The following is a 21,078-nucleotide window of genomic DNA, read 5'->3' on the forward strand; positions in this document are numbered from 1 at the left end:
ATAATGCATGTTCTCGTAATGCGACGGCCCTGTGAATAAAAAGAACATAGAGTCTCGGTCCAATAAATGCGCTTCCTTCCATCCTTCCTCGCCTCGTCTCCTTCCCTGTGGTGGAGCAGGTCAAGTGACTAAGTGAAGGAAGCGGCTCCTCTACAGTATTGAGATGCACCCGCTGTGTGAACTGCTGGAGACTAGGCTTTACAGTTAAATAAAAATAAGAAAAAGGAAAAAAGATGACCTAATGCCACACACAGTGCATTATCCTCACCATAACCACTTTCATATCAAAACACAATACAAAAAAAATTATAATAATAATGTTAAGTCACACGTCTACAATATTATACTGTATTTCATTTTTTTTCTTTTCAAACCTAGTACTCTAAAAGAAAAGTTAAATCACAGATAATATCAGAAACACTAGTCTATCCAAGAGAATATTATTATTCAATACACACTGTCATGCCAAGTCTATGGTATCTGACAAGCGTTAGAGACGGTAGTCACGGCGATGCGCTGCCCGTCGCGGCGGGGGGAGGGGTCGCCGACTCGCTGTATGATCTGATTGTCTATAGGAACTAAACGCTAGAACGAGGCACCGCACACAGGAAGTTCAAACCAAAGAGTAAACAAATAAAGTCATCTCTCATCTATAGAAATATAAATTCTACAACCGTCTTGATTGAATGTGAATTGTAGAGAGTTGGTCAGCGCTGATCGATGCACACACACGCACACACACACAGACGCACACACATGCACACACACACAGACACACGCACGCACGCACGCACGCACGCACACACACACACACACACACAGATAGAAAACAACAGTCTTGGGGACGGGTCGTCCGTTTCTTCCTGATCTAAGGTCAGTTTTAGCCCTTTTTTTCTTTTTTTTTTAGATATATTATAGAGGGGGAAAAAAAGAAAGCAAAACGAATCCCAGATCAGCGTCTATAGAAGCGACCGTCCCGATCTATTAAAAACGCGCGTACAAGAGAGAAGGCACGGAAACAACGAACCCCACCACACAGCGGGGCGGGACAGCAGCAGCTTCTGGTAGCGGATTGGTTGAAGCCACAAGTCAGCTTAGCTGAGGGCTGCGAAAAGCTGGCAGCGGATTGGCTGCTTATAACTTGTGATGCCTGGCAAACAGTGGAGATGAAAAAAAATTAAAAATAAACATATTTGCGCACTGGAGAGTTTTGTCACACGGTACGTGCGCTGCAGGACAAAGTCTTATTGTGGTTGGAATGTTCACTGTCCCTCTCCTGGTCCACACAACGCTGTTAATGAGGGGTGACTGAAGTCGCGTCTAGCTGCTGTCAAGTCACCAGAGCTACAGCCACGGTCACCGGACCGCAGAGGTGTCCCTGAACGCATCGGTTTAGACAGAAGTGGCTTCTTCCTCGGTTGATCGCGTATCTAGTTTCCTTTAATTAAGCGGCACTGATGTGGAAGAACAGGTATAACCTCGTCCAGCCGCTGTGAGATCTGCTGTGAGATCGGCTGGTCCCTCCCATCCCAGTGCTTCCAGATCAGTGCTCGAGTCCAGAAGCCACTTGACGCCGCCGAGACGCAGCCCTTTTAGTCTCTAAAAGCCGCCCTCCTATGTCACCACGCCTGCCTTCTCCTCCGCTGTCCGATTGGCTGCCTTGGACGGGGTGGGACCTGGCTTCTCACCAACCAGCTTGGCTGTTGTGAGGTTTACTTTGCCCGCCTGTCTCTCCCTGAGGACAGAATGCTTGGCGGTGCCCTCCGCCCTCCTGGGGGTGTGTCTGGGGACGGGGGAGGTGCCCTTCCTGGGGGCGGGGGGTATCCTCCTCAGGGGCAGCCGGGGGTCCTCTCCGATGTTGACGGTCAGGTTGGTGTAGAGTGGCTCAAGCTCCTTGGACAGGACATCGTAGGTCAGAGAGTTCAGGCCGTCGGAGTGCCAGTTGAGCCTGGTGCGCTTCAGGAGGTCGAACCTGGAAGGAGGGATACAGTCATATCATTATTTTTTAATGCAGGACCTCTTTAGAGACGTCTTTATTCGGAATGCAACGACATGGGACATGCAATGGGCGGCACACACACAGGAATACACACACACACACACATGCATTGTCTTTCCAGAGTGTGTGTGTGGGTGTGTGTGTGTGTGTGCGTGTGTGTCTGCATGTGTGTGTGTGTTTGTGTGTCTCTGCCTGTGTGTGTGTATGTGTGTGTGTGTGTGCGTGTGTGTCTGCATGTGTGTGTGTGTTTGTGTGTCTCTGCCTGTGTGTGTGTATGTGTGTGTGTCTGTGTGTGTCTGCATGTGTCTGTGTGTCTGCATGTGTGTGTGTGTGTGTGTGTGTCTGCATGTGTGTGTGTGTTTGTGTGTCTCTGCCTGTGTGTGTGTATGTGTGTGTGTGTGTGTCTGTGTGTGTCTGCATGTGTCTGTGTGTCTGCATGTGTGTGTGTGTGTGTGTGTGTGTGTGTGTGTGTGTGTCTGCATGTGTGTGTGTGTTTGTGTGTCTCTGCCTGTGTGTGTGTGTGTGTCTGCATGTGTCTGTATGCATGTGTGTGTGTGTGTGTGTCTGCATGTGTGTGTCCGTGTGTCTGCGTGCGTGTGTGTCTGCATGTGTGTGTGTCCGTGTGTGTGTGTCTGTGTGTCTGCATGTGTGTGTGTGTGTGTCTGCATGTGTGTGTGTGTGTGTCTGCGTGTGTGTCTGCATGTGTGTGTGTGTGTGTGTTTGTGTGTCTCTGCCTGTGTGTCTGTGTGTGTCTGCATGTGTCTGTGTGTCTGCATGCATGTGTGTGTGTCTGCGTGTTTGTGTCCGTGTGTGTGTCTGCGTGCGTGCATGTGTGTGTCTGCATATGTGTGTGTCCGTGTGTCCGTGTGTCCGTGTGTCTGCATGTTTGTGTCCATGTGTGTCTGCGTGCGTGTGTGTGTCTGCGTGCATGTGTGTGTCTGCATGTGTGTGTGTCTGTGTGTGTCTGCGTGTGTCTGCGTGTGTCTGCATGTGTGTGTGTGTGTCTGCATGTGTGTGTGTGTGTGCATGTGTGATGTGTGTGTGTGTGTGTGTGTCCATGTGTGTGTGTGTGTCTGCGTGTGTGTGTGTGTCTGTTAAGGCTGAGCCCGAACGTTCGAACGTTCGTTCGTTATGCTGCCGTTCGGATTTTAATTAATGGGTTTGAACCGTCGCAAAAACAAAAAAACGAGGACGCGCAAGTCGAGGTGAGGAGGCACCGCTCGGCTCAATTATTCATAGCAGCTGTAACGGCAAGAAGTGGGAAGAAGTCACCTGTGTGGAAACACTTTAAATTAGCGGAGGATAAAGGAAAGGCGGTGTGTCAAATGTGCGACAAGCACTTGGCATTCCACGGTGGCACATCGAATCTGGCTGCTCATTTAAAGAATGTAAGTATTGGGCGCTAATTAGAAGTATCGCCATTCGCCATGTGCAGGCTGCTGCGCGATGCCGTGGGCCTGGCCTCAAATAAATGTAATAAGAACAAAATTATATAGGCTAATAATAATAACATTCATTATTTTAGGTACATAAACTGGATCTGGACGGCGGGCCCACCTCCTCAACCACGCAGACACTACTGCAATTTGATAATAAACCAATGAGCGAGAAGAGAAAGAAGGAGTTATTGGACTCCATTGTGGACTTCATTGCTTTGGACATCATCAGACAGTCAGTACTGGATCTAACAAAATGGATTTATGGATTGGATACACATTTATGGAAAGTTCAAGCCCGCCAGACCAGAAAGCTTCTGCGAGACATGCGACGGCTATTCCAATTCATACGGCGATGTTCTACCGGGCCGGCGGCAAAAAGTGAGTCTGCGTTATATATGATATTATGGCCGAGTGCTGCTGTCGGACCGCGATACGGGTCGTCTTGCTGCTGTCGGACCGCGATACGGCTCGTCTTCTCCCTTTGTTTTCCTCTGAGTGCTTTGTTTACATGTTTACATGAACAGCCACCACTGTAAATAAAAAAAAAAAATCACCGATAGACTATGCAATGCCGCCCCCCGTAGGATCTATAATGATAAAATGAATTAATAAAAAAACGAACGTTCACATGTGTGTGTGTGTCTGCATGTGTGTGTGTGTCTGCATGTGTGTGTGTGTGTGTGTGTGTCTGCATGTGTGTGTGTGTCCGTGTGTGTGTGTGTCTGCATGTGTGTGCGTGTGTCTGTCTGTGTCTGTGTCCGTGTGTGTGTGTGTGTGTGTGTGTGTCTGCGTGTGTGTGTGTCTGTGTGTGTGTGTGTGTCCGTGTGTCCGTGTGTGTGTCTGTGTGTGTGTGTGTGTGTGTCTGTGTGTCTGCGTGTGTCTGTGTGTGTCTGTGTGTCTGCGTGTGTCCGTGTGTGTGTGTGTCTGTGTCGTCCCCGGTCCTCTGTACCTGCGCGGGTTCTGCTCGTTGCCTCTGTCTCCTTTATGCTTTATCATCTTGTAATGACCGATGGCCACCGGGGGGCGCACTATCTTCATGCCAGACAGACGTATTCTGGACAGAACAGAACGGCGAGAAGAAGAGCAGGTGGGAATAATCAGTTACAGTGGATAGAAGCCCGGCCTCTGGCATCGACATCACAGCCTGTGTGACGGTAATACCAGGTTAACCCTTTCACTACCAGTGTAGTGTGTTAGTGGAAGGGTTAACCTTCGGTAGTGTGGTAGTAAAAGGGGTAACCCTTTGCCGTGTGGCAGTGAAAGGGTTAACCTTCTGTATTGTCACAGTGAAAGGGTTCAAACAAAAAGGAAAACCACGGGGGGTCTTCCAGGAAGGATAAGATTGTACAGAATTCAATTACAAGCAAGTCACGGAGATCAGCTGACCAAGACACACACTGGAGATCAGCTGACCAAGACACATACTGGAGAGAGATCAGCTGACCAAGACACACACTGGAGAGAGATCAGCTGACCAAGACACACACTGGAGATCAGCTGACCAAGACACACACTGGAGAGAGATCAGCTGACCAAGACACACACTGGAGATCAGCTGACCAAGACACACACTGGAGAGAGATCAGCTGACCAAGACACACACTGGAGAGAGATCAGCTGACCAAGACACACACTGGAGATCAGCTGACCAAGACACACACTGGAGAGAGAAAAACAAAAACAAAAAGCGGCCCACACTTGTGTTACGATGTGAAAGAATAACCGTAGCGATAAACACGCAGGTTCCCTCTTTCTATCTCTGGTCCTTCACAGCGCCAGGCCGGTCATCTAACCACAACACGTCACACACCGGTGAGAGGTCTGCAACGGCACGTACTCTCTGCTCACAAACACCATGCACGCTCAGCGACATCCCTGCGGTTAAAGGGGAGCGCAATACCCTCTCACAGCCCTTGTGCGTGTCTCCGATTATGTGTGCAAGCGGGTTTCTTTCTTTTTTTCTACCGCAGCGGCTCTCATCGCACCCGTTGCATTTCCGCAGGTCCTTATGCCTGAAGGGGAGCCAGAGAGCGGAGACACAGAGAGAGCAGGGATGAGGGGATTAGTACAGCCCCGAAACAATTCCCCCCCCCCCCCCCCCCCCCCCCGAGCACACAGCCCCCAGATCTACAAGGTAACCCAGGACGCCTATCGTAAAGAGTACGGGGTTCCCCGACGTTCCTGGCCAATCAGGTCTCTGACATATAGGCCACCTAATCATCCCTTCCCCTTAATTGGCTGATATCAATCCCTGTCTCCTGAGCCGTTCAGCCATTGTGTAGTGTGATGTGTGCCGGCCGGGTGCCAGTGTAATGGCAGCCATTGAGCCTGTGTAGCCCCAGGTTGGGTGCTACCAGTGTGGGTGAAGGAGGCAATTTCCAGCCTACATTGTAAAGCGCTTTGAGTCATGTCTAGAAAAGCGCTATATAAATGCAAGTAATTATTATTATTATTATTATTATTATTATTATTATTATTATTATTATTATTATTATTATTATTATTATTATTATTATTATTATTATTATTATTATTATTTTTTTTATACGTACCATCACACAACCAACCTCTCCCATTAGCTGTGGCCACAATACAGCAGCACAGGAGACACACAGCCATGGCAGCGGGGGGATGAAGACATTATGACACACAGAGAGAGAGAGAGAGAGAGAGAGAGAGAGAGAGAGAGAGAGAGAGAGAGATGGAAGAACCGACATGGACCGCGAGAGACTTGTGACTCGGATCAGATGGAATGGAACAGAGGGAGAGAGGTGCGCGCAGCTATGGCGCCGGAAGGGCTATCCGCGTGTCTGTCACCGTCTCGTCATTTATCGTCATGCGGGATTCGGAACACCCCCCCTCCTCACCTGGCGGCGATGTCGTCGTCCTCTCCGCCCCAGCCCCAGTATTGGTTGGGAAAGCCGTTCATCTTCATGAACTGGTCCGGGGTCACCGCCGACACCCCGCCGAAATACTGAGGGTACGGCAACCTGGGAAGGACAAACCGCAATCTTCAACAACACAGAAACACTGAGGAATATTGAATCGTTGGGGGAACAGATCACATGATCAGGAGGACCTATCACGGACAATATAACCATTATAACCATACACTAACTATAAGCAGAGTAACCAATATATATATAATCAATATAGTACACTAGCTATTAGGGTTGCACGATACACAGATATTAGAAAAGTATTGTGTTACCCAGCTGTTAAAAACTGTCCAATACGCCATTTTATTAGTATCGACACTTTTAGGATATCCTGAAGCTGCTCATAGCGGAGTCTGAGTAGAATTAGGTTTTGTTTTCCAAACTGAAGAGCCCAAACCCCCCCCCCCCCCCTCTCTCTCTCTCTCTCTCTCTCTCTCTCTCTCTCTCACTCACTATATATATATATTCCATTACTTTTCCTGATGTTTTAGGTTTTTGCTGTGGTATCATTTTAGAACCGGTATCATGATACTTAGGCTGGTAAAAATGTTGGTATCGTGACAACACTACTAGCTATAAGACCTGCTACCTATAATAGAATGAACACTCACAGACCCAACCAACCACACATAATGCACATTCACATGCGAGCGTGTGCACACAAACACACACAAACACATCCACACAACCTTGCACACGCACACACACTCACAACACTACACGTGTACCTGTATCTGAACTTGTCCATGGCCACAGACAGGTGTGTGGGGGACTGCTGGTGACAGGCGTAGGTGTTGTGGTCGTTCTCAGGCAGAAGGTCGACGTCGTGGAGGAAGATGCAGCTCCAGTCTTCGTCTCTCAGGGCCTCCCGCACCCCCACGTTCAGCAGCTTGGCCCGGTTAAACGTCCCGTTGCCCCACTGGGGGAGGACACACGGGGGGGGGGGGGGGTTACAGAGGAGGCCAAGACATCTAAGACTGTTAAATGGTAAATGGGCATTTATAAAGCGCTTTACAATTTTGGTTCCTCACATTCACCCATTCATTCACACACCGACGGCGGAGGCAACCATGCAAGGTGCCAACCTGCTCATCGGGAGCAATTAGGGTTTAAGTGTCTTGCTCAAAGACCAGACGACTGCTCTATCAGTCTCTACGACTGAGTGGTGCGCTCAGCTGAGCGTACTACGGGTATTGCACTACCACCCCTGCAGGTCTTATATAACAAGAGGTGCAAATCCAGAGCCTGCAGAATAATGAAAGACCCTCAGTCACCACCCCAACAACAGCCTGTTCAAGCTGCTGAGGTCAGGCAAACGCCTGCGAACACCAGCAACTAGGACAGAGAGACTTCGGCTCAGCTTCTTCCCCCATCAGAGTCTTGAACACTGAACTCTCCACACACAAGCACACATGAGCACACACACAACACACACACTGTATACGCTCACACACTAGCAGTCACTTTAGCATGAACACACACACACACATGCTGCACAGGCTCACATTCAACGGTCACTTTACACAATGAAAGGTCACTTTAAAGACAAGAACGGGAGTGGTTCTTGTATAGTAAACAGATGGATAGCAAGATAGCATAAGGACACATAGTATAACTGTAGATTGTATAGTATAGCATTGTATAGTAGTGTACATAAGACCCAGTGCCTCATCCGTAGCTAACAGTGTATTGCACTATCGCAGGACCTTAGCATGTCTTACCATGCTTTTTGTAAACTTTATGTACATATACCTGTTATGTCTTATTCTTATTATTGTATTATTGCACAATCGTTGCGGGCAAGACCCCTCGCATTTCACTGTATGCTTGTATGCCGTGACAAATAAAACTCTTGACTTGACTTGACTATCTCCTGACCCACTGTTGCCCCCTGGCTGTTGTTGACTGAAGGACTTTTAAATTGACCTGCATTCTTAGTTGAGTACATTCTTAGTCTTAGTAGAGAGACCAATCAGCAACCGGAAGATCCGGCAATGCCATGTGGTTGTATTCCAGCATTGAGCTGGCTGGTGATTGGAGTGTGGCCGGTATTACATACTGTGCCTAACACTGCCAAAGAGCCCTTGAGCAAGACACAGAACCTCAAAATGTCCGGGGGGGGGGGGGGGGGTCTTCTGCACTGCTGCACTCTGTACTTGTGTACTTGATTGATTGAAACCTTTATTTATACTCCGGTGAGCTCTGAGGTGAGGCCACCTCATTTACAGAACTGCTGAGTGTACAACAAGATAAAACAACAAAACAATGTGCAGTGCAATCAGTTAAAAACAGTTACAACATGAATCATAGAGAAATGAAATAAGACATTTAAATTCCTTGAGGGAAGGAAGAACTTCCAACTTTAACTTTGACTGAATGTCATTCCAGGACTTTGGGGCTGCATAAGAGAATGCTGTCCTGCAGAGTACTGTACTAGTCCGTGGAACTTTTTACTAGAAGTGTTTGATGGGCTGGAGCATTCCTGTCCAACAGGGCAGCTATGTACACTGACAATAAATAGAGAACAATCATTTGTTCTTCAAGTGTTGCTGAGTTTCAAGCACCTTGGTTGAGCAAAGTGTATTGACAATAAAGAAATCTTCAAAGAAGCCTGCGGACTAATCAAATTGAGATTTTATTGACAAATCTGTAGAATTACTTAACCCTAGGGGTGTAACGGTACGTGTATTCATCCCGCGACTTCACATTATGGATGTCACGGTTTGGTATGTTCAGCCATGCGAAGAATTACGTCTAGTTTTGTTGAGTTATTCTGCTCCTAGCGCAACCTGTCGCCACAAGATGGTAAATGATCATAATAAACGTCTGTAAGTGTGACCCTGGTCAGGAGGTGAAGGGTCAGAGAGCAGAGGTCGATCTACATATACACAACAGATAAAGATAGCAACCATGGCATCGATCGATCGTTATTATACTAACGTTATAGTTCAAAATGGCAAACAGTCACAGTTATCTTTGTGCCTGTTATTATGCTACATGCAACAAGATGTGGAAATGTGAAGCTGATTCTAAACGAGTCGTGCATCGTGTTGGAGTCATTAGCGTCATGTCCTCTGTGAAGCAAGTGGACTTACGCTGAAATAACCAGTGGAATAGCCATGGTTTTGCAATCAGCAAGAAAAATAACAGAACATGTGGATTTATTTTTATTACCAACTTTCTTGGCAAGGATTGGATGGCAGCACCAGGGGAGAAGGCTACTACATTAGCTGAGAAACAAAGTTTTGTTTTGACCACTTGTAGTAAGCAACTTTGAATTTTTTTTGCTGTTCAGGTCTGTGTCTCCCATGGCCGACCAGGTTCAGGTCTGTGTCTCCCAGGGCCGACCAGGTTCAGGTCTGTGTCTCCCAGGGCCGACCAGGTTCAGGTCTGTGTCTTCCAGGGCCGACCAGGTTCAGGTCTGTGTCTCCCAGGGCCGACCAGGTTCAGGTCTGTGTCTTCCAGGGCCGACCAGGTTCAGGTCTGTGTCTCCCAGGGCCGACCAGGTTCAGGTCTGTGTCTCCCAGGGCCGACCAGGTTCAGGTCTGTGTCTCCCAGGACCGACCAGGTTCAGGTCTGTGTCTCCCAGGGCTGACTAGGTCCGTGTCTGACATGTCTTGGTTCTGCGTGGGTCCAGCTGTCTTTGTAATCGCTACATGAGTAGTCATACAAATATTTCTAAAATGAGCTATCGAGACCCAGAAATAGCTAGCTCGATATTATCATTAGCATTCTGATGCCAGGCAGAACAACTACTTATCCCTGCTGCTTTTAAGCCTCTTGATACCAAAGCAGACAAAACCTCTGTGTATGTTCACTGTTTTTTACAGGGGGGACTATAAGACACTATACAGAACTACCGGTAAGTATAACTTGCATTACTGTCTGTTCAAAACAAATTAAAAGAAACCTAGCCCTTATGTTCGACATAGTCAATGGTACAGCCCCAAGCTATCTGAAGTCTCAGATCGATATGGTCCATACGCAGCATGGACACAATACCAGGGCCAGTGTTTGCTCCAAGGTGCTGCGGGTTAAGTCTATGGCTCAGAGCTAATTTTACTACACAGGGATCTCAATGTGGAACAGCCTTCCACTTAGTATTAAACTGTCAGGATCTAGAGGAATGTTTAAAGGTCAGGTTCGCTCATATCTTTGGGGTAAAGTGGCCAAATAGCTGTCAGGTCGTACTTGGATTATTGTTGTAATGATGGTATAGAAATGCGCTATTTTATGGTATTTGGTCAGGATGTTATTGTCTTGTATTTAGATATGTAGAATATGGATTCCTTGTATTGGACTTTTGCTTTATGTGTTGTTTTATATGTTATTTGTGTCCTTTGGTCAGAACATCGGGGACCATGCTGGAAATAAGTGTTGTCACTTTTGCATGTCATCCCTTGCATTTGTTGTGTCTTTGGATCCATAAATAAATTCAATCAATCAATATGCATTTGGGATTTTTGTTGCTTCTTTCCTGTTGTACCAAACTCATACCGAACCGTGACCCAAAGACTGAGGTACGTACCGAACTGTGGCTTCTGTGTACCGTTACACCCCCACTTAAACCCACATTATTATCCTTCCATAAATAACTTTAAAGTCAAGGTAAAGTGAAGATAAATATGTGTTCTGAGTTTGTCACGCCGCAGAAACATGTGTTATTAACCACCCGCCAAATTTGTATGATTAAAAAACTTTAATAACTGGTGTTAGGGGAGGGGTTATGTTATGTTTATTCTGTATTCATATTACAGACCAGTGGATCAGAGAGAGAAAGAGAGAGAGAAAGAGGCAGATAGGTGGACAAACAAATCCTAACGCATCAGAGACATCAAACACACACAAAGACACACACTAACGCAGTGACACAAACACAAACATACACACACACATGTAGAGCCAGACTTACATCTGCATCTATGGACCAACAGATATATCAGTGTGTCCATATTATATATATGATAATTCCTCCCAAATCTTGTATCAGCCATATATTGGTATCGGCTCCGATCCACAGATATTATCGCCACTTACAGATTTTGATACTGCAAGTCCATTACAAGACAATATCTGGGTCTCTACTAACACTCTACTAACACTACTAACACAAACTGTGAAATAAGACAACCCAGAATTTTCTGGGCTGCCTTGGTCAGAAAGCATGTGATTCAACAATGTGTGTGTGTGTGTGTGTGTGTGTGTGTGTGTGTGTGTGTGTGTGTGTGTGTGTGTGTGTGTGTGTGTGTGTGTGTGTGTGTGTGTGTGTGTGTGTGTGTGTGTGTGTGTGTGTGTGTGTGTGTGTGTGTGTGTGTGTGTGTGTGTGTGTGTGTGTGTGTGTGTGTGTGTGTGTGTGTGTGTGTGTGTGTGTGTGTGTGTGTGTGTGTGTGCGTGCGTGCGCGTGTGCGTGTATGTGTGAAAAACACAAGGTGGCTTGCTCGTAAACTGGCTTTTCCCACCTAAGCGGTTCACTAAAATAGGTTTCTGACAACATCTTAGGCAAGAAATAGCATATTCCATTGCTGGATCTTAATTCATATTTTATCTGCACCGCCTACTGTAGTTTGACAGTTTGATCTGAATTTTGTGAGCCAGGCGCAGTTCAAGAGCACAGTGTTGGGGGGCAGCAGCTCCTTTAAAGCTACAGACACAGCCTGTCGAGAGCAGGACTGTTTTGTAAACCTCAGAGACCTATATTAACTTGTTGAAAAGGAGTATAATATGTGACCTTTAATGTACATTGTTTTATGTTTAAATGAATGGAATGTGTGTGTAAGGAACAAAGAACAAGATCTTCTTCTCATCACTTTTCTTCTTTGAAAGCTATCGGTATTATCAGTCATTTATGAAATACTGATATAAAATATTGATATTGGATCCAAAAGGTCTGTATCCATCGAATGGATGGTAAATGGTGCATTTATATAGCAGCTTTTATCCAAAGCTCTTTACAATTTCTGTTCCTCACATTCACCCATTCACACACAGACAACGGAGGCGACCATGCCAACCTGCTCATCGCGAGCAGTTAGGGGTCAAGTGTCTTGCTCAAGGACACTTCGACACGCTGCCAAAGAGTAGCAGGAATCGAACCGGGAACCTTCCGATTACCAGGCGACTGCTCTACCTGCTGAGCCACTGTCGGCCCAGTGATTACCCATTATCCATCGAGCCCTATATCCATCTAACACACACACCAACCTGCTGTACAATGTAGATACTGTAGTGGATCTGTTGTCTCTGCAGGAAGGGGTGAAGATGGTAGAGAAGAGCGCGGAGGTGGGTCTGCCGGTTCCGGTACGGCACCACGATGGCAGTGTGGTGCCGGGGCTCGCAGTCCGGGGGCCGGTACCTTCCTCCCGGTAACACCAGAGGGTTCCGCTGCCTGATCTCCTCCAGGGAGAGAGGGGAGGAGAGGCGGACAGACACGGGACCAACTGGAGGAGTGGAGAGGAGGGGAGGAGAAGGGAGGAGAGGAGGGCAGGGGAGGAGAAGGGAGGAGGGGAGGGGAGAGGAGAAATGGGGAGAGGAGAGCAGGGGAGAGGAGAGGAGGGGAGTGGAGGAGAGGATGTGAAGGGAGGAGAGGAGATGAGAGGAGGAGGGGAGATTAGAGGGGAGGGGAGGGGAGGGGAGAGGAGAGGGGAGGAGGAGAGGGGAGGAGGAGGAGAGGAGAGGGGAGGAGGAGAGGAGAGGGGAGGAGAAGGGAGGAGAGGAGGGCAGGGGAGGAGAAGGGAGGAGAGGAGGGGAGAGGAGAGATGGGGAGAGGAGAGCAGGGGAGAGGAGAGGAGGGGAGTGGAGGGGAGGATGTGAAGGGAGGAGAGGAGATGAGAGGAGGGGAGATTAGAGGGGAGGGGAGGGGAGGGGAGAGGAGAGGGGAGGAGGAGAGGAGAGGGGAGGAGGAGAGGAGAGGGGAGGAGGAGAGGGGAGGAGGAGAGGAGGGGAGGAGAGGCGATAAGAGGGGAGGAGGAGAGGAGACAGAAAAAGATCATTCACCTGTCCTTTGTCAATAAAAAAAACATGGTGGCATGTTCACTACAGACTTTCAAAAGTAGCTAAAGTAGCCCTGAACACAGTGTTACAGTAAACAAACAAATGAAAAGTAAATATGAATGAATACCAATAGTAAATTAGTATTCTGTATGTCTGTGTGGAGCAGAAATATGCACCTACTTTTATTTTATTTTTTAAAATCTAGTTTCATCTTTGCAGAGCGCCAGTGGGAAGGACAGACCTGCATACATTATTGCAAAGACACACAGAAATACATGCAGGGACACGGTCCCTCTGTCTGTTCTGTGTCTGAGATACACATTCAGAGCATGGATGTACAGTACTTAAGCATTACATCACGCGCAGGAGTGGTTTGTGAACAATAAACCATGCCTAGGGGTGGTCGTTAGACCCCCCTAGGCATGGTTTATTGTTCACAAATCACGACTGCAAGTGGTGTAAAGCTTTTATACAACTGCCACATTCATCCAACCTTATTTCTATACAATAAACACACATTAATCGAAGATTTATTGAAAAAACCATCCGCCAGAAAAAGTAGTTCCCACAACTACAAAAAAGACAATTTGCCTCCATGTGGAAGCAGCTCGGAAGTGCATCCAACCAACTAACACATCCAACTGTGTATTATTGGAATGATTGAGAGAAGTTGCCTCATGTGGAAGCAGCTCGGAAGTGCATCCAACCAACTAACACATCCAACTGTGTATTATTGGAATGATTGATTGAACATTTTATTACCAGATGCAGAATGGGTACAATACAGTACGGCTCAATACACACAATTGTTAAGGGGATGCAGACCTATTTTCTATAGAACTTCAAGATGCTTCTATAGAAAGTAGGTAAAACAAATTAAAACGTTTTCTTTGCCCTATAGGAAAAAAAACGTTTTCTTCGCCCTATTTTTTTTTATTTATTTTTTTTAAACCTACTGTAGAGGGCCTAAACTTAACCAGTTGGAAACCAAGCGTACAGTAATAAAATTTGCAATCAATCAATCAATCAATCAATCAACTCAATAGGCCATGCTCACTTAGAACAGCGCAGCACCCAGCTCTCTCTCAGTCTGACTATCCCCCGCGTTGCAGACAGGAGTGTGTGTGTGTGTGTGTGTGTGTGTGTGTGTGAGTGTGTGTGTGTGTGTGTGTGTGTGTGTGTGTGGGGGTGGGTGGAGACTGAGCCAGCGTCGGACAGTGTGAGAGTGAGGGCTGCAGTCATAGAGAAGGAAAAAGAAATTGAAAAGAAAATCGCAAATTAATCAATCAATCAATCCGCGATTTTTCTTTTGTTCTGTATTGACTCATGACCCATCAATTACATCATCCAACATTGTTTAAAGGACTAAGACATTCGCTGTGACAGAATCGCTTCATATTTAGTCGTTAGGACGCTATCATTGTTAAAGATTATTGTCCGACATCTTGTGATCCGGCGGATTGATGTGATGTGATTCGGTTGTGGGCGGGTCCTGGGCCAGCAAGCTCCCCAAAGGCGCTAAAAACAAAATTACAAACATCTCAAAACAAACTGGTCAGACTACTGCTTGACCTTACTCCTAGAACCCACCTCACCCCTGCCCACTTTGACAACCTAGGATGGCTTAGAGTAGACGACAGAGTACAGCAACTTGCAATGGGCCTGGTCTACAAGATACACTACACGACCAAGGTACCCATGTACATGTCAAAATACTTCCCAAAGGTCAGTGAATACCACGATCACAACACCAGAGGGAGCTCCACAAATCATGTTAAACCCAGATTCGGCTCAAATAAGGGACTAAACACGTTTCGCAATTATGCCACATCAATGTGGAACGCCCTACCCAAAGCTGTAAAGGAATGTGGATCACTACCCACTTTCAAAACCTCTCTCAAGGGACACCTACGGGAGACTGCAATTCAAAACTGGCCCCTGTAAATATCCTAACCCAACCCCCTCCAATGTACAGTCATTTACCTAGTATGGTTTTGTCAATAGTCCAATGTACAATTTTGTTTGTTTGTACAGTGTCCCCCCCCCCCCCTCAATGTACAGTTTTGCTTGTTTATACAGTGTAAGTGTATTTCAGCCAATCAGAATCGAGAAATTTGCATGCCGTTGTATAAAGCCTTGTAAACCTTGTCCTCTCCTTCGCTGTCCTCTCTTCTCTCTCTCTTTCCCCCTCTCTCTCTCCCTCTCTCTCTCTAACAGTAAATAAATGGTAAATGGTGCATTTATATAGCAACTTTTATCCAAAGCGCTTTACAATTTTTGTTCCTCACATTCACCCATTCACTCACACTGACGGTGGAGGCAACCATGCAAGGTGCCAACCTGCACATTGGGAGCAATTAGGGGTTAAGTGTCTTGCTCAAGGACACATCGACACGCTGCCTGGGTGGAGCGGGAATCGAACCGGGAACCTTCCAACTCGCTCTCTCTCTCTCTCTCGCTCTCTCTCTCTCTCTCTCACCCAGCAGCGGGGAGGGGATCTGGCACTCCTTCAGTGGCGGCCCCGTGCCAGGGGGCCCCGTGCCGTTGTTCCGGGGGAGGGGAGGTGGCCCCCCCACGTGGCTGAGGTTGGTGTAGACGTCGTGGGGTCGGGAGTAGTCGAACTCTGGCTCCGTGGGGTGGACCAGCACGGACACCAGGCCCCTGAAGCCCCCCAGGGAGAAATAGAGCACGAAGGCGAACTGGAAGCCCACCAGCAGGGCCAAGGTACAGGGGGAGTCCAGGGAACGCCCAAAACACGCCATGATGGGGGAGAGAGAGAGAGAGGTCCCCCGGGTGAGAAGAGAGGGACGGAGGAAGAGACGGGTGTGAGGGGGAGAGAGGAGAGGCAGGAGGAGGGGTGGAGGAAGAGACGGTGTGAGGGGGAGAGAGGAGAGGCAGGAGGAGGGGTGGAGGAAGAGACGGTGTGAGGGGGAGAGAGGAGAGGCAGGAGGAGGGGTGGAGGAAGAGACGGTGTGGGGGGGAGAGAGGAGAGGCAGGAGGAGGGGTGGAGGAAGAGACGGTGTGAGGGGGAGAGAGGAGAGGCAGGAGGAGGGGTGGAGGAAGAGACGGTGTGAGGGGGAGAGAGGAGAGGCAGGAGGAGGGGTGGAGGAAGAGACGGTGTGAGGGGGAGAGAGGAGAGGCAGGAGGAGGGGTGGAGGAAGAGATGGGTGTGGGGGGGCAGGAGGAGGAGAGGCAGGAGGAGGGGTGGAGGAAGAGACGGTGTGAGGGGGAGAGAGGAGAGGCAGGAGGAGGGGTGGAGGAAGAGACGGTGTGAGGGGGAGAGAGGAGAGGCAGGAGGAGGGGTGGAGGAAGAGACGGTGTGAGGGGGAGAGAGGAGAGGCAGGAGGAGGGGTGGAGGAAGAGACGGTGTGAGGGGGAGAGAGGAGAGGCAGGAGGAGGGGTGGAGGAAGAGACGGTGTGAGGGGGAGAGAGGAGAGGCAGGAGGAGGGGTGGAGGAAGAGATGGGTGTGGGGGGGGCAGGAGGAGGAGAGGCAGGAGGAGGGGTGGAGGAAGAGATGGGTGTGGGGGGGCAGGAGGAGGAGAGGCAGGAGGAGGGGTGGAGGAAGAGATGGGTGTGGGGGGGCAGGAGGAGGAGAGGCAGGAGGAGGGGTGGGGGGGGAGGAAGTGTGTTGTTTTCCCGGGAGAGGTCAGGGACCGTCCGTGGGTTTGAATGGGAAGTAGAAATGGTGAAGCTCAGTCTGCACGGCCATCACCCCCTAGCCACACTGTGAACCAAGAGGAAACACCGGTTAGGTTCAATGAACTGTCGTGTTATATCTCTCGTTAAACCAGTCCCACGGAGAACACAAGATCTCTTTTTGGAGGGAGCCCTGGTCAGGACAGCAGCAACACAACAAGATAAAAGCAAACATTAAAAACAAATCAAACCAGAATCATATGACTAAAAAGACGGACAAGAGGAAATGGAATCTAAGCAAATTACAATTGAATCTGCCTCCAAAATCGTTCAGTACATTTAGATTAGATTAGATTCAAATCTATTGTCATCATACAGCACAAGTACAGTACAACGGAAATAAGTTTGGCATCCAACCAGAGTGCAAATGTAGCAGTAAAGTGCAACAGCAATATAGAATGTACAGGTGATTCAACTGGGTACAAAATATACAAATTAGTACTAGTGCTAATCAGATGTATGTACAGAGTTGTAGTATATGTACAGTGATACAGGTACAGATATAGGATATGAGCAGATAGATATAGAATCAATCTACAGATATGTAAAGGACATTTACATACGGTTTATGAATGTCCTAATCGGAATCAGCTTGTCAAACTGCAAATCTGTCTGCTTCCAGGCTGAAGGGGCAGCGAACATAAAGGCCTGTTTGTTCAGTGCAAACCTCAGTTTGAAAGTTTGACCGTAAGAGGGTGTCGTTTGAGCGCAAACCATACTTACTACTTTTAAGTGAGATATACCCACAAAGGTAAGAAGGAAGCAGCCCAAGGATGTAATTATAAATAAATATGTGCCAATGAGTGAGTCTGCAAGGCCAATGAAGGCCATGTAATGTAATTATATAATCAATGATGTGATCATTACCTAAATAGGTTTTCGATTGCAGCCAAAGATCTGCATGTTTATTCAGATGGATCATTGTTTTTAAAGCCTTTGTGTGTGTGTGTGTGTGTGTGTGTGTGTGTGTGTGTGTGTGTGTGTGTGTGTGTGTGTGTGTGTGTGTGTGTGTGTGTGTGTGTGCGTGCGTGCCATAGCTGTACCTGAGTTTTGTGAGGGTCCAGGGCTGGTTGATCAGAACCTGTTCTGGGGCAGTGAGGGCTGGCCCTCCCTCCTTCCCTCTCTCCCACCTCTCATCGCGCTTTCTGCAAGGAACACGTGCCACGGTTGGATAACAATGCACCAGCTTATTTGAATGAAGTCCCGGAGCTGTTGAACCGACAGCCGAGCGTGTTGCTGAACTGGCTGCCAACCTACAAACAGATGTCATGTTCGGTTCTTTATTAGCACCGCTCTTTTTTTTTTTTTTTTTTGCATGGTAATATAGGCCCCACTGAAGACGACCGATGCCGGCTAAAATAAAATGAATCCAATAACATCTCTGCTCCCCGTCTGTCCAAATAATGATACCCAGGCTACGTGTTCGGCTGTATGGGACTGCCTTCATCACACGAGCTGTTGCTGGAGCCTCACGTGCACAATTATATAGAAAATAATAATTATACTGTAAAGAAAAATGTAAAAGAAAAATGTAAAAGGTAGCATAAGCCTATCCACAAATAGCTTCAATATAGATCATTATTACATTTAATTGAGCATAATAATAATAGTCAAGTGGCCCAATGGTATGTAACCAAATTAGTATTGGCCACATGCATTGGACATGCGTGTTGCCCTGCTCCATCTGCCTCGGAGGCAGTGCAGTTTGGCATATTAGCGGCATCATGTACATTTAAGACAATGCAAGCTGTGTGGCACCAGTCAGCCGACTCACCAGCATATTCCATTCCTGCGACATTTCAAATCAAGCCCCCGGCTTCGATGGAGGACCGACGGGCCGCTGCCAGAAATACATTCGATGGTCCAAAGATGCAGATGTTCCCGATCCAGTGTGCCGCCGCTCCACCTCCTAATCTATCATCATCCGAGCTGAAATCCCCCCGTGGCCGTTCAGACGAGACTGCAGACACGCTCACACGCACGATCATCGCCGCATCCGTCCGATCAGATGTCAACATAAGCAAGTGCTTCCTCGACCACTGGGACAGGCATGTTGAGGGGCAGGCGGTGACGTAGCGAGCGGGGCAAATTGAAAATGCGCAAATTGCTGATGGTGTGATTTGATGTGTGTGTGTGTGTGTGTGTGTGAATATGAAATACACATTATAACAAGAAAAATCTCTCTCTCTCTCTCTCATTCATTCATTCATTCATTCATTCATTCAGCCTTTCAATCATTCCCCCTGCTTATGCATGATTGCATTTATTCATCAGAATCACTGTTGTTATTATTCTCCTTTATTTCTCACACGACATCCAGCCAGCGGGCTCCATTACTTTATTCTCTCTGATGTAGCAGACAAAAAAAAAATCTTTATTCACATGCAGCGGTATAGCTTGGCAGTTTACAGGATAGATATCGAGGCAGAATATGAATGGCTAAGGCAGTGTCATACAGGCCTACCCAATGTAAACAGGCTATCCCACCCCCATTAACACCCCCTCCCCCCACCCCCAAGAATATAAAGCATAACACAGAAGCTGTGCAAAACAATGCATCAGATACTACTATTGTTGTATAGCCCTTTGTGAGCGAACTGCCTTCAGTGGGTTCTTTAAGGCGAGTAGATTGTGTGTTTGGTCTATCTGGGGCAAAGCCCCCTTGGTGTCCCCTCAAGGGATACGACACAACTATGTTATCTTTCACACAGCATAATAACTAATAAAAGCACAGAATAGACTCCATAATTATACAGAAAGGCAGGCTGGAGGTTCCTTTTGCTCTGGGCAATGGGAAAGGACGAGGAACGTATAGGACCTTGTGCACTCTGATTTATCTCTCCCATAGGCCCTGTTGAAAGTTAGGGGTGAGGTGCACTTGTATGTGTTCTTGTAATGTTATTTCCCTTGGTTCTGCTACTGGTCTGTTACATGATATATTGATGATTGGATGAGGGATTGGAGTTGTGGCTTCAGCTTTATTTGTACTGTCAAGACTCCACATTGGTGAAAAATGGCTCTATTATCTGATATTGGAGTTTATTCGTATCATTATTATGGGACCATACAGTACACGTTGTTCACAGAATTTAACCCCCGAAATGGCTTCAGACCAGCGAAACTGGGAAGGTTCAAATGTCACCCCCTACTCAGCGCACATAAAAACACATATACTGACAATATACTGTAAAGAGCACCTTAGTTTATCTATAAAAACACATCTATAATGCATTGCTTCTTTCTAATGTTTACCTGGAATCTTCACCAAAATTATATTAAAATAAAGACACACTACAATCACAACAAGAGTTATCATGTGTAGTCAAAAGAAAAGAAAAAATTATAATAATAAAAGGAACGGAATGAACATTTTCACAAGTTTTAAAAATAAATGCCTTTTCATTCCAATCGATCCACAAACTATTTTGGCAAAGGGGAAGAAGAAAACATTCCCATCAAATCATTTCAGTATGTTGTGGCAAAAACCCATCAAATATTGCGAAATGCGTATTTTCCTTTTCCAAGTGGATACAATCTACAACTTAGTGCGAAAGGTCAGAAGAAAGGAGTGGCATCGCTTTCCCTTCAAGTTCTGAGTAAATGGTACATTTAGCTCTACATTTACATTTATTTTATTTACTTTTACCCTTATATCATCACTCCTGTCGTTCTCTCTCGTACCCTCCTGTCTCTCTCTCTCTCTCTCTCTCTCTCTCTCTCTCTCTCTCTCTCTCTCTCTCTCTCTCTCTCTCTCTATCTCTCAATTCAATTAAATTCAAATGGGCTTTATTGACATGGGAAACATCTCTCTCTCTCTCTCTCTCTCTCTCTCTCCTCTCTCTCTTTCTCTCTCTCTCTCTCCAAAATAGAATATACGGTAGTATCAAATTAGATGGTCAGTCATCTTCGCCGTTAAGTCCCCTCATTTCAGTCTGCTCCTCCTCATCCTCCTCTCCTCCCTCCTCCCTCCCCCCTCCTCCTCCTCCTCCTCCTCCTCCTCCTCCTCCTCTCCTC

At 47.2% G+C, this 21,078-nt stretch overlaps 1 protein-coding gene across 1 annotated transcript; it reads right to left on the reverse strand.

The window, feature by feature from the left end:
- Positions 1 to 224: 224 nt before the first annotated feature.
- Positions 225 to 16,242, reverse strand: b4galt3 (UDP-Gal:betaGlcNAc beta 1,4- galactosyltransferase, polypeptide 3). The gene is made up of 6 exons (XM_084333075.1): positions 15,847 to 16,242; positions 12,579 to 12,814; positions 7,106 to 7,296; positions 6,306 to 6,428; positions 4,388 to 4,492; positions 225 to 1,972 (listed from the first exon to the last, which is right to left on the reverse strand). Exons 1-6 carry the CDS (start codon positions 16,127 to 16,129, stop codon positions 1,615 to 1,617), a joined length of 1,296 nt encoding a protein of 431 aa, XP_084189201.1. The 5' UTR covers positions 16,130 to 16,242; the 3' UTR covers positions 225 to 1,614.
- Positions 16,243 to 21,078: the final 4,836 nt, after the last annotated feature.

This window comes from Notolepis coatsorum, assembly GCF_963971535.1.
Source record: "Notolepis coatsorum genome assembly, chromosome: 17".
NCBI lineage: Eukaryota > Metazoa > Chordata > Actinopteri > Aulopiformes > Paralepididae > Notolepis > Notolepis coatsorum.

Coding starts and splice junctions, on each gene's coding strand:
- b4galt3 (XM_084333075.1), bottom strand. CDS start 16,129: ATGGCGTGTTTTGGGCGTTCCCTGGACTCCCCCTGTACCTTGGCCCTG. Junction 7,297..12,578: donor GTATCTACATTGTACAGCAG/GTTGGTGTGTGT, acceptor GTCCTCCCCCAG/TGGGGCAACGGGACGTTTAA. Junction 6,429..7,105: donor ATGGACAAGTTCAGATACAG/GTACACGTGTAG, acceptor TGTCCTTCCCAG/GTTGCCGTACCCTCAGTATT.